The following is an 11,176-nucleotide window of genomic DNA, read 5'->3' as shown; positions in this document are numbered from 1 at the left end:
CTACACACAGTCCTGGTTAGATGATAGCAGCCCCCATTATACAGAGGGGAAAGCTGAGACCCAGGAAAGGTGAACCATCTCTTAATGTGTCTCAGTGAGGCCTGGTGGGGCAGAGGCTGGTCTGCCAGCTCCCGGTGGGGTGAGACGGGGCACACTTGGCTATGGGGGAATCAGCCATTGTCCCCACCTGCAGGCACTCAGGAGCAGTGGGGAGAGACGCCTGAGAGTGTATTTAGAACATGAGATCTGGGGAGCCAGAGGAAGTGCTGTTGGCTTGTTGGAAGCGCCTGACCATAGCAGGTGCTTAGTGACAGAGGTCTGGGGCAGTGCGGGGGAGAGAGTGACTCTTTCCATCAGGGGCTTTGGAGAAGGCTTCTGGAAGTTGGTTCCAAGGGACCTGACATTAAAGGATGAGTAGAGTTTGAATCAGGAGGGGAGGGAAAGGCAATCCCAAGGGAAAGTCCAGCACGCGCAAAGACAAGGACGCTGGTAGAGTGGTCCCAGTGGGAGAGTGGGGGCGGGGGAGTAGTGCCGAAGGCGCTGGACAGGTAGAGAGTGAGGGCCTCGAATGCCAGGGTGAGGAGTCTAGATTTTATCCTCTGTGTGGGCTTGGGAGTGTCCCCAACCTCCACACCAGCTGCAGCAGATCCATATAAATCTGTTCCCTGTTTCCTACGTGGGGTGGGGGCACTTAGGATTTTGCTTGTAAAAAAAGATGTTGCCTCTACAAATATGTTTGAAAGCCACAGCTATTAGGGGTGGAAAGCCGGAGAAGGGGTTAAAGTCCATCTGCCAGCTTCTGGCCCCTGGCAGGGCCTGCACTCTACAGGGGAGATACCTAAACCTCTGTGAGGGGCAGGCTCTGGCTTTGGGTCACAGGCAGAACCCAGGACTCCTGCATCCTAGATGGGGGCTCTTTTGAGGCTGTACCTGCAGGAACTCAGGTTCACAAGCCTCTGCGTGAGGTCCCTGGCCCACTTTCCGAGGTCTCCCCAGTGAGTCTGCTTCCCCAGCTGCAAGTTTCCCTTCCTCCTCCTCCAGCCAGCTGTCTTGGAAAAAGGTGGCCTATGCTGCCACCTGGTGGCAATTCTGAGGTAGGTGAGGGTGCCCCTTCTTGGTCCTGGAGCTAGCAGCGCTGTCCTGGTCCAGACAAGGGACCCTGTGCCCTGGGGTGAGGGCAGCCCTGATCGGAGGTATTGACCACTTTGGGACTCTGGGACCATTAATGGTGGTATAGCTCACCCTGAATCTGTTCCTCCTCTGTCTTCCCTGTCTCAAGGACTTAACACCCTGATTGTCTAATCCGGAAGCTTGGGTGTTACCCTTGCCTCCTCCTACTCCATTATGCCCTGAATCCAGTCTGTCCCCAGGTCCTGTCAAGTCTCCCTTGTAGGTAGACCTGGAACGTGTTCACTGCTCTCCATCCCCAAGACCACGGCTCAGGTCCAGCCGCCATCGTCCTCACCTGGTCTGCTGCGGTACCCTCACAAATTTGTTCTTCTCCCCACTTGGGCCCATTTGCAATCCACTCTCCATGCTGCATCCAGAGGGACCTTGCTAAAACCCACAGCATTCATGTTGCTCCCTGCTTAAAACCATCAATGGCTCCCCATTGACCCCAGGACAAAGCTCAGCCTCTTTACCAGGGAACCCCTCTGGGAACTGTCCCTGCAAACCCCCCAGTTCCATGTCTCATGGTCCCCTCTCTGCCTCCCCTAATTGGGATGGCACTATGCACAGTGGTTACAGGCACAGACGCTAGTACCTGGCTGCCTGCTTTCAAATTTCGCCTCTGTCATTTGCCAACTGTACGACCTCAGTCAGATTACTTAACTCAGTTTCCTAACCTCTAAAAAGGATGGATGGTAATGGTACCTACTTCAGGGGGTTATTGTGAGGGTGAGATGAAGGATCATGGAAGAAGTTGCTGTAAGTTGGGGTCACTGCAAGGTTAGAGGGCACAGTCTGCACACGAGACTGCCCTCACTTCTGACACCTCCTGCAAGTTCGAGAGGTGCCCAAAACAGCCCTCAGGTTTGATAATTCGCTGGAAAGACTCACAAAACTCACTAAAATCTCTTATACACATGGTTATGGTTCATTACAGGGAAGGGAGACAGATGAAGGTCAGCCAGAGGAAGAGTTATATAGGGCAGAGTTACACAGGTCACAGCGAGTAAGGGCTGAGGCAGGGCTCATGCCTGTTGGAGGAACTCACATGCGTATAGCCGCTTGAAGCAATCGTGCTGCCAGGGAACAAGCTTGCAGCTGACTTGTCTCTGAGGGGTCATGGGGCAGAGGAAGTGACCTGTGTGTGAGGCCCTGGAGGCAGCAGCAGGGCCAGCGGGGAAGCCAGGGAAGCAGATTTCGGTTTCATGTGTCCAATGACCTTCCAAGAATGAAGACGCTGGTGGGATGGCGTGAATGAGATCAAGCCCTGCAAGGTCTGCCGCAGCGATGGGGGCCTCGCTTGTCTTGAGGTCCAGGCAGGTGGGGGAGGGGGCAGAAGTAGGGGCTCAGAGCCCCCCTGCTGTCTACCTCCAGCTCTGCTGGGCCCAGGGTGGGGTGGGGAGAAGGGTGCTGGGGAAAGGGGAAGGAAGAGCCAGCCCAGGCGGAGGTCAGTGGGGCAGCAGCAGGAGGAGGGAAGGAGGGCCTTGCCTTCCCAAGGCCTCTCGGAGGGAGCTGGGCTTCAGGCTGAGCCATGGGTTCTGAGGAACAGGGCCCTTCCTGGGTTGGGACAATTCATGTGAGGTGTGAACTGCCTGAATTTGGCCTCTTGGGCAGATGGGGCAGGCTCAGGGCCCCAAAGGAACTCCATCCAGAGAGCCTGCTGGGGAAGGACCCAGGTCAGAGGCCAGGGGCCTGGATTCCAGCTCCCTCTCTGCTGTGTCTTTTTGGGCAAACTCCTTCCCGCTCTGGGCTGTAGTCTCCTGATCTGTTCTATGGAGGTTTGGGCCCAACAACTTGAGGCCCTTCTACAGAGAGGGAGGAAGCAGGGGCTAGAGAAGGCGTCAGGGGTACTGGAGGTCAGGACAGGACCGGTCCTGGTGGCATCTGTCCATGGGCCTAGAAACTAGCTCCTCCCCCACACTGCCCCTTCTCAGCTTCTCCTCAGCCCACTACACAGACCACAGGCTTCTCTTCTCCTTTTCTATTTTCAGACATCCTAGAGTTGTGAGGAAGGCCCAGGCTGGTGCCTGCCGAGGAACACGGAGCTGCTGACGGGGGCGTCTCCAGAGCGCTTAGATGGGCAGTGAGTCATGGGCTTAGGAGGAGATAGTGGGGGCCTCACTTCTGGGCTGGAGAAGGGGCCTTTTCCCTGGCCTAGCCTGGCCCAACCCCCCGGGGGCCCTGGTTCCTGCTGGGGCCCACACTGACCAGGAGGCTGGTGGTGGGTGGGGCAGGAAGGAATGCAGTCCTGGCCCTCGGCCGAGGGCTCACCCTGACCAAGACCAGGACAGTCTTGGGGGCTATGCCTGGCTGGGCAGGGAGCTGCGGCTGAGGGATCCATGGCTGGACTCTGGATTCGGTCTGGCTACAAGGCCAGCCTTGTCCCTCACAGCAGCCAGCCAAACCCTGGTTTCCTCCTCTCCCTGGGCCTATGAGGGCTGCCCTCTTGTGCTCTCAGAATTGTGCTTCCATGACGTGTTGGGTCCCGCCCCGAGAGGTGGGAAGGGTCAGGGTCAGTGGTGAATGACCCTCACCAGCGGGGTCCCAGAATGCTTCTTGTCTTCCCTCCTCCCCACTCCGCAGAGAATACGTTTTACTGTGAGAGAGACAGCTAGAGACAGGGAGGCACTGCTCTGAGATGCTGTGGCAAGGCAGGTAATTCCCTTGGTCATGGAGATGGCTTCTGGAGGCAGGTGCTATTGTTCTTCTATACATCTCCCAGCAGGCTGGTACCCAAACCTTCCTACTCTGTGTTCAGATTCTGGGGTCTCCAGCTTAGGAGGGCCTCCTTGTCACTTCACTAAACCTGAATGACCTTGGGCAAGCCCCCTACGGTGTGTGTGGCTCAGTTTCCCCATCCATAAAATGAGAAGATTGGCCTAAATTCCCTTCCAGCTGTAGTGTGTATCATTCTGATTTCCTGACTGGAGAAGAAGTTTTAGCTCTTGGGCTCGGGAGGCCTCAGGCCTGGTTCATCAGCCTCAGAGTGGTTGTCAGGCAGCCTGGGGTGCCTGTTGTTCTCCTGGTAGGAAAGAGGTAGAAGGGATGAAGGGATCGAGGCATCTCTGTTCAGAAGAAATAACTCCCCAGCCGGAGCTTGCAACATGAAGCAGATTGTGCCAGAAATAGAGACAGAGATGGAGAGGGCCAGAGTCAACAGGAGGGAGATAGCAACACAGAGATAATGAAAGAGGAAGAGAGTTTCCAAGACAGAGATGAAGAGACAGGGCCATCACAGACAGAGGCAGAGATAACAACAGACAGAGAAAGAGAGAGAAAGAGAGATATGAGACCCAGACGAGTGATAAAGGCGGGAAGAGGAGAGCAGGGCCAGAATACAGAGGAAGGAGACCAGGTGGATGGGGCAGAAAAGCCAGTGACAGAGCTTTCTGCTCTCTGGGGGTCAAGCCAGATCCTGCTTTTCCCTGCAAGGTGCCTGGGTCTGGTGGTCCCTCTTCTGCCCATCATATTTCCTCTGGGGCTGGGACCCACCTGCCCCACAATCGAAATGTCCTCTAGATCACCTCCCTGGGGGTAGTGTGTGCAGAGATGAGAGCTTGCACAGATTTCTTGGCCTCGAGGTTTCGTTCAAGGGTAGGTGTAAATGGTGGGGAGTCAGAGATGAATGAAGGTTATTACCTGTAGGGGGATGTGGTTACATCCCCTGTAGAGTTGGCAGAAGAGCAAGGAGGTGGAAAGTCCAAAGAAAAATTTCTCCCTCTATTTAGCTCAGGCATTAACTCTGTGCCTCACTATTTAGGGAATGATAGGGAATCTGACAGTGGGGGAGGGTTGGGAGGTAGGTACTTAGTGTTGGAAGGAAGGAGGAGATACAAAAGGAGAACTGAGCTGGGCAGGGATGGGTTTAGTTGAGTTGAATTATGTTGAGTTGGGTTGAGTGTAGCTGGTTTGGTTTGGGTAGAGTAGAGCAGAGTTGTGTTATGTCATGTTGGGATGGGTTGGGTTGAACAAAATTTAGTTTGGTTCTATTGAATGGAGTTGGATTTGGGAGTGGGCTGAGTTGAGCTGGTTTGCCTTGATTTGAAATTAGTAGAGTTGAACTTAGTTGGGTTGTGTTGAGATGGGTTAGGTTGGGTTGAGTGAAGTGGAGTTGAATTTGACTGAATTGGGTTAGGTTGGATTTGAGTGGGTTGAGTGGAAATAAGTTGAGCTGGGTTGACTTGAGCTGAATTTAGGAGAATTGAGGTGGATTGAGTTGAGTTGAGTTAGGTTGAGTTGCTCTGGATAAGAAAGTTATAAGACTCCAAGTAGACAGGAGTAAGGAAGAGCCCAGATCTGGCATAATCCAAATTATTTTGCCAGGGAAGGAAGATGGAGTGAGATACCAACAAGGAGAGACCTGGTGAGGGGAGATGTCCAAGGCTGAGATCTAAACAGATCTGTGAGTCTCAGATGGTTTGGCATATAAATGATCTAGCTCAGTGTTTCTCCATCTTTTTACCACTCTACATTTCCACTGGTATGGAGGCTCACTATGGCTGTGATTTGCATCTTGCCATCGGAAGAGGGAATATTAGAATCTCATTGCATGTGCTCACGTGTGTGTGTGTGTGTGTGCAATTTGAAAAAATACCTAAAGGTGATTCTTAAATTCTTCCCAAGGTAGAGCGTGCTCCAGTTGAGAATCAATATCCCATAGAATCTTTTTTCCCCAACTTTATTAAAATGTATTTGACATGTAACATTGTGTAAGTTTAAGGTGTACAACATGATGATTTGATACACATATATATTGTGAAATGATTCCCACAATAAGGTTAGTTAACACATCCATTACTTCACATAGTTACCTTTTGTGTGTGTGTTGAGAATATTTAAGATCTACTCTCTTAGCAACTTTCAAGTGTACAATATGGTATTATTAACTGTAGTCACCATGCTGTACATTAGATCCTCAGAACTTATTCATCTTATAACTGGAAGTTTGTACACTTTGACCACTGACCCTCATTTTCCCTCCCCACCAGCCCCTGGCAACCACCAATCTACTGTTTCTATGAGTTCAGTTTTTTAAGATTCTACATATAAGTGAGATCATACAATATTTGTCCTTTTCTGTCTGACTTATTTCACTTAGCATAATGCTCTCAATTGGGCATTATATTATAATGCCCAATGTTGTCACAAATGGCAGGATTTCCTTCTTTTTTATGGCTGAATAATATTCCATTGTGTATATACACCCGTAGAATCTTAACCTCTGCAGAGAAGGAGTTCTGTTTGGGCGAACCCCTGGCAGGAAGATCTTTTAAGGAGAAGGAAAGAGGAGAGAAAATCTGAGGTTTCCCCTTTTAGTCTCAGCCCAATTCTTTGGTGGCAGCCTTTGAGGAAAAGGAAATGTAGTGTTTATTGAGCATCACCTATGTGCTAAGTATTTTCACATCCATCAGTCTATTAAACCCTCACAAAATCCCTCCATTTTATAGGGAGAAACTGGCAAAGCAGCATAGCCAAGGTCACACAGCTAGTGTGAAGTAGGCCCAGGTCGGTATGTCTCTAAAGTCCATAACTTTTTCTTTATGCCAAGAGAGCGAGAGAAGGTCTAAAGGGCTTAGATGGGCAAAGGAGGTGAGCGGGAGTGAGAAGATAGAGCAGAGGTGGGGGATATACTGGGAGACTGAGAGTGAGGATCAGCGGAGGATGGGGTAGAGGAGGCAAGGTGGATTGAAGGGTTGGAGAAGAGGTGAGAAGCTGAGGGAGTGGGCAGCCCAGAGATGCCATGTTACTCAAAGCCTCAGCTCGGCAGCAGGGACAGGGCTGGTTTATGGGCCTTTGGCATTTGGGAATTGGGATCCTCCTAAGGATCTGGGCAGGTGGGGCCTTGCAAGGAGTTTCCCAGCACTCCTTCTCCATCCTTTGTCTTCTGTTCCTCTGAGGCTCACCGCATTGTCTGAGAGCTCCTTGAGAGCAGAAGTCTCCAGCAACCTGTCTGGAGGTTGGCCAAGATGCCATCTCACAAGTATTTGTAGGATGGGTGGAGTGGAATGGAAAGGAATCACAGAGCAGTGAGGTCACTCCTGTGTGCCATCCTGAGGGTGGCCTGGGGACGGGCTCAGGTTTGGGGGCTCTGGGGTGCCCACAGAGCCAGTGCTCCTCTTCTCAGAGAGTGGGCAGGCGGCTGACCAGCCCTCACTCACCACTCATTTCTCTCCTGTGGTCGTGTGGTCCTGGCTGCATGGCTGGGCCTCCTCCCTCCTCAACCCCTTGGTGACTCTCACACACACACGCTCCACACAGCACTGGGCAGCTCCAGGAGAGAGCTCCGGGTGGGATGGAGGAGCTTCACCAGCTGCGGGATCAGGACAGCCCCTCCCTGACCAGGTGGTCTGAGAGGTCCACCTCTCAGAAATCCCTCTAGCTCCTTTGTTCCTTCATTCTTGGCTTAAAAATGTCTATTTGCAGGGGATGGAAAATGCAGAGAAGCCATAGTCTGAAATTCTGGAGCTGTAGTTGAATAACCAGGAGACCCTAGCCAAGTCACTTCACCTCTCTGAGCCTGAGTTTCCTCATCTGTAAAATGGGCATAACGTTCTCTTACAGGGTAATGGAGATGGTCAAATGAGAAAACAAACATGAAAGTGTTAGTAAACTGTAAACTCCTGATTATGTGTGTATGTATAAATGATAGTCATGCATTCATTCATTTATTGGCTCATTTGTTTAAGAAACACTGACACAGTGTTTATTAAGCATCAGTCAATGTCCTAAGCATTTTACAAGAATTAACTCATTTAATCCTCATAACAACCCTGGGAGGATGGTGCTAATATTGTCTCATTTTACAGATAAGAAAACTGAGGCACAGAGGATTAAGTAACTTGCACAATGCCATCCAGCTGGTAATTGGTAGAGCTGGGATTTGCACCTAGTCCTGTTTGACTCCAGAGTATTTCATTTATTCATTCATCAAACATTTATTAAGTGCTTTCTCTATTTCAGGCCCTGGGTCCATAGAAAGGAGTCAGATTTGGTTGGCATGGTATTGTGGTTCTCATCCAGGGGCAGAGGTAGCCTCCTGGAGGGTGGAGGATGGAAGTGTATGGGACAATTTTGGGTTGTTGCCATGATTGAGCTTACTATTAGCTGGCTAAACTTCCTGCCCTGTGTGAGGCAATCCCACACAAAATGTCAATAGCGCCCAATTGAAACCATTCAAGAAAACAGCACAGGCTTTGGAGTCATTCCAGACTGGGACTGAGTCCCAGGCTTGCCACTCCAAGACCGCTTGACTTGGACAAGTAGCTTCACCACTCAGCCTCAGCTTACACTTCTGAGAAACACGGTTGGAGAGATTGTGAAATGCCCAGCAGTATCTGGCGTGCCCTGGTTGTTCGAAAAACACCAACATCCTTTCCTGCTCAAGCAAATACCAGGAAGTCCAGAGGAGAAGCAGTTTTGGATTCCAGCATCCCTCCAAACCCTTTTTCCTCCCTCTTGGGGAGACTCTGGACGCCTGCTAGGCTCCAGACAGGCAGAAGCCCTCTCACCCATGTAGCCCTTCACTCTTCTCTCCATCCAGGAGCACAGCCAACAGCAAGAGAGCCTCCCTTCCCGCCAGCCCTGAGGCTTCAGGCAAAAGCCAATTCACCTCTCTGAACCTTGGCTTCCCTGTCCGTCAAATGGAGAAATGCAGGGCTGAGTGACATCAGTTGTTTCTGCCTGTCGTGTGTCCCTTCCTTCTTCTTTTGAAAACAGCACCCAGTTTTCTTTTGGGGAACATCCCTCTCCCATTCTCAGTTCACGTGGGCACACGGTCTAGGACTGGCCAGTCAGAATCAGGACACTCCATCCTCCTGGTCATGGCATTTGGTTCAGGAATGGGCACATGAGCTAAGCCAGAGCAGTCAGAAGCATCCAGGAAAGAGGCATTCTCTTTTCCTCTGGGATTGGGGCACTAGGATGGTGTAAGCCTGGAGCTGCCCCAGTCCTTGGGGGAGCACCTGCTTGAGAGTGAAGCCAATAAGAGGAAAAAAAAGATCAGAGAGAGAGAGAGAACCTGACACCTGGATGCAGCCATACCTGTCCCCAGTTTTCAGCTTGGGAGCCAACACTTCCTTTTCTTTTGCCTACATCAATTGAAATTGGGTGTCCGTCATTTGTAATGGAGATAATCCTTATCTATTCAGAGGTTAAAAGCACATACGTCAAAAGATTGCTGTGTAGATCAAAAGAGAAGATGATGTAAGTGAAAATGTTTTTCTAAACTGGGTGTGGCTGAATGACGGTAAGTTATTAATCAAGCACTAAAGCAGGAACACAGATTCCATGAGCGATGAGTCAGGCCAGTTCTATCTGAAAGGCTTGAGAAAATGGACTTTCACGACTCTTGCCTGAGAACTGAAGAGTTGCTTGGAAGTACGAATTCTTGCCCCCTAAATTTTCTGTTCATTGGGTGCAGTTTTCAAAGGATGAGCGGTCCTTGTGTTGGGGCACGACTCTTTCTTATGTGATTTGTTCCAAGGTTAGTCATTTTACAAGAGGCCATAGGACACAGAGGAAAGAACCTGGCCTGTTTGGGCAAGTCCCTGCCTCGCTCTGAGTCTCTGAGTCTGTCACCTGAGGGGCTGGATTGGACCTTCGTGTAGGGAGCTCCTGGCTCTGACCCACTGTGGTCTTGCAATTCCTAGACCCTATCCTGGGACAAGACAAGTCTGCTCACCTCTGGAGCCTGCAGCGTATACTTGTTCCTGGATTCTCCAGGGAAGCCACACATCAAACCCACAGCCCAGGGGCTGGCCCGGTGGCGTAGTGGTTAAGTTCACGCGCTCCACTCCGGCGGCCTGGGGTTCACTGGTTTGGATCCTGGGCACGGACCTACGCGCCGCTCATCAAGCCATACTGAGGTGGCGTCCCACACAGAGCAACTAGAAGGATGTACAACTATGGCATACAACTATCTACGGGGGCTTTGGGGAGAAAAAAGGAAAAAAAAAAAAAAGAAGGAAGATTGGCAACAGATGTTAGCTCAGGGCCAATCTTCCTCAAAAAAAAAAATAAAACAAAACAAATAAAACCACAGCCCACACCAGAAAGAGACTCTCCCAAGTCTGGCAGACACTGGAGGTCAGCTGGCCCAGTCACCATTTCCCACTCCCTGTTCTTTCCTGCTTAATCCCCAAACTCAATCTCCCAATCTCCTTTGCTGCCAAGTGAGGTCACGTGACACAGCTCTGGTGCAAGAGATGTAGTGGAACTCTGTTGAGGCTGCCTCTTCCCTTTCTCTCCTTTTCCTGCCTGGAACAATGGCTCGAGGATGCAACCCATTCTGCGGGTGATGGAGCAGAGAGATGGAGAGAGCCTGGACTCTTGATGGCGTGACTGAGCAGTCACAGAGTCCTGGGTTGCGTATCTCCGGACTTCTTGTCATTTGAGAAGAAGAATCCCCCCTCCTTTTTTTTGTTTAAGCTTCCATGTTTGGGACTTGTTATATGTAGCCAAATGCGTTCTTGGTATACTAGGCTAGCACTTGTCTGCAACCATTCTCTCTTAAATTCTTTTGGGTGTCTGGTACAAGTTTTTTCACAGCTGACAGAATTGGATTAACTATATAATTATTAATTATAATAGTTCCAGCAGTAACGATCATTTACCAAGGGCCTCCTGAGTGCCAGGAATTGAGCTAAGTGGTCTTATCCTCACAATGGTCCCAGGAAATAGATATTATTATTATCCTTATGTTCAGATGAGGAAACGGAGACTCAGAGACGATATACGACTGGCTCCAAACCATACAGCTAGACTACTGAAGCTGGGCTACAAATCCAGTCCCAACTGACTCCATAACCCCTGCTCCCTACCTGCGACACATCTAATTCAACAGGCTTACTTAGCAAGTAGGGAAACTGAGGTCCAAGAGGGAGAGTGACTTGTTCAAGGTCACACAGTGAGTTCAGGGGGTCGTGTTACTAAAAAGATTTTCTGGGTTGGCATTCCAGGGCTTTCTCTGTGACATCCTGCTGTTCAGTGAGTGAGGAGACTTGAAGGC

The 11,176-nt window shown here is 50.5% G+C and overlaps 1 protein-coding gene across 1 annotated transcript in view; it reads left to right on the top strand.

Annotated features, from left to right (window-relative positions):
* The first annotated feature begins 3,165 nt into the window (after positions 1-3,165).
* The window catches only part of PTGS1 (prostaglandin-endoperoxide synthase 1), a 34,247-nt gene continuing 26,236 nt past the window's right edge, over positions 3,166-11,176 (top strand). Inside the window, exon 1 of the mRNA XM_087419152.1 lies at positions 3,166-3,253. Within this exon, the coding sequence (XP_087275278.1) occupies positions 3,247-3,253 (7 nt within the window). The 5' untranslated portion in view covers positions 3,166-3,246. The remainder of the gene's footprint in view (positions 3,254-11,176) is intronic.

Source organism: Ceratotherium simum, chromosome 29 (genome assembly GCF_057802395.1).
Source record: "Ceratotherium simum simum isolate JZ-2026a chromosome 29, ASM5780239v1, whole genome shotgun sequence".
NCBI classification, from domain to species: Eukaryota; Metazoa; Chordata; class Mammalia; order Perissodactyla; family Rhinocerotidae; genus Ceratotherium; species Ceratotherium simum.
This window is presented reverse-complemented; position numbering and strand designations above follow the sequence as displayed.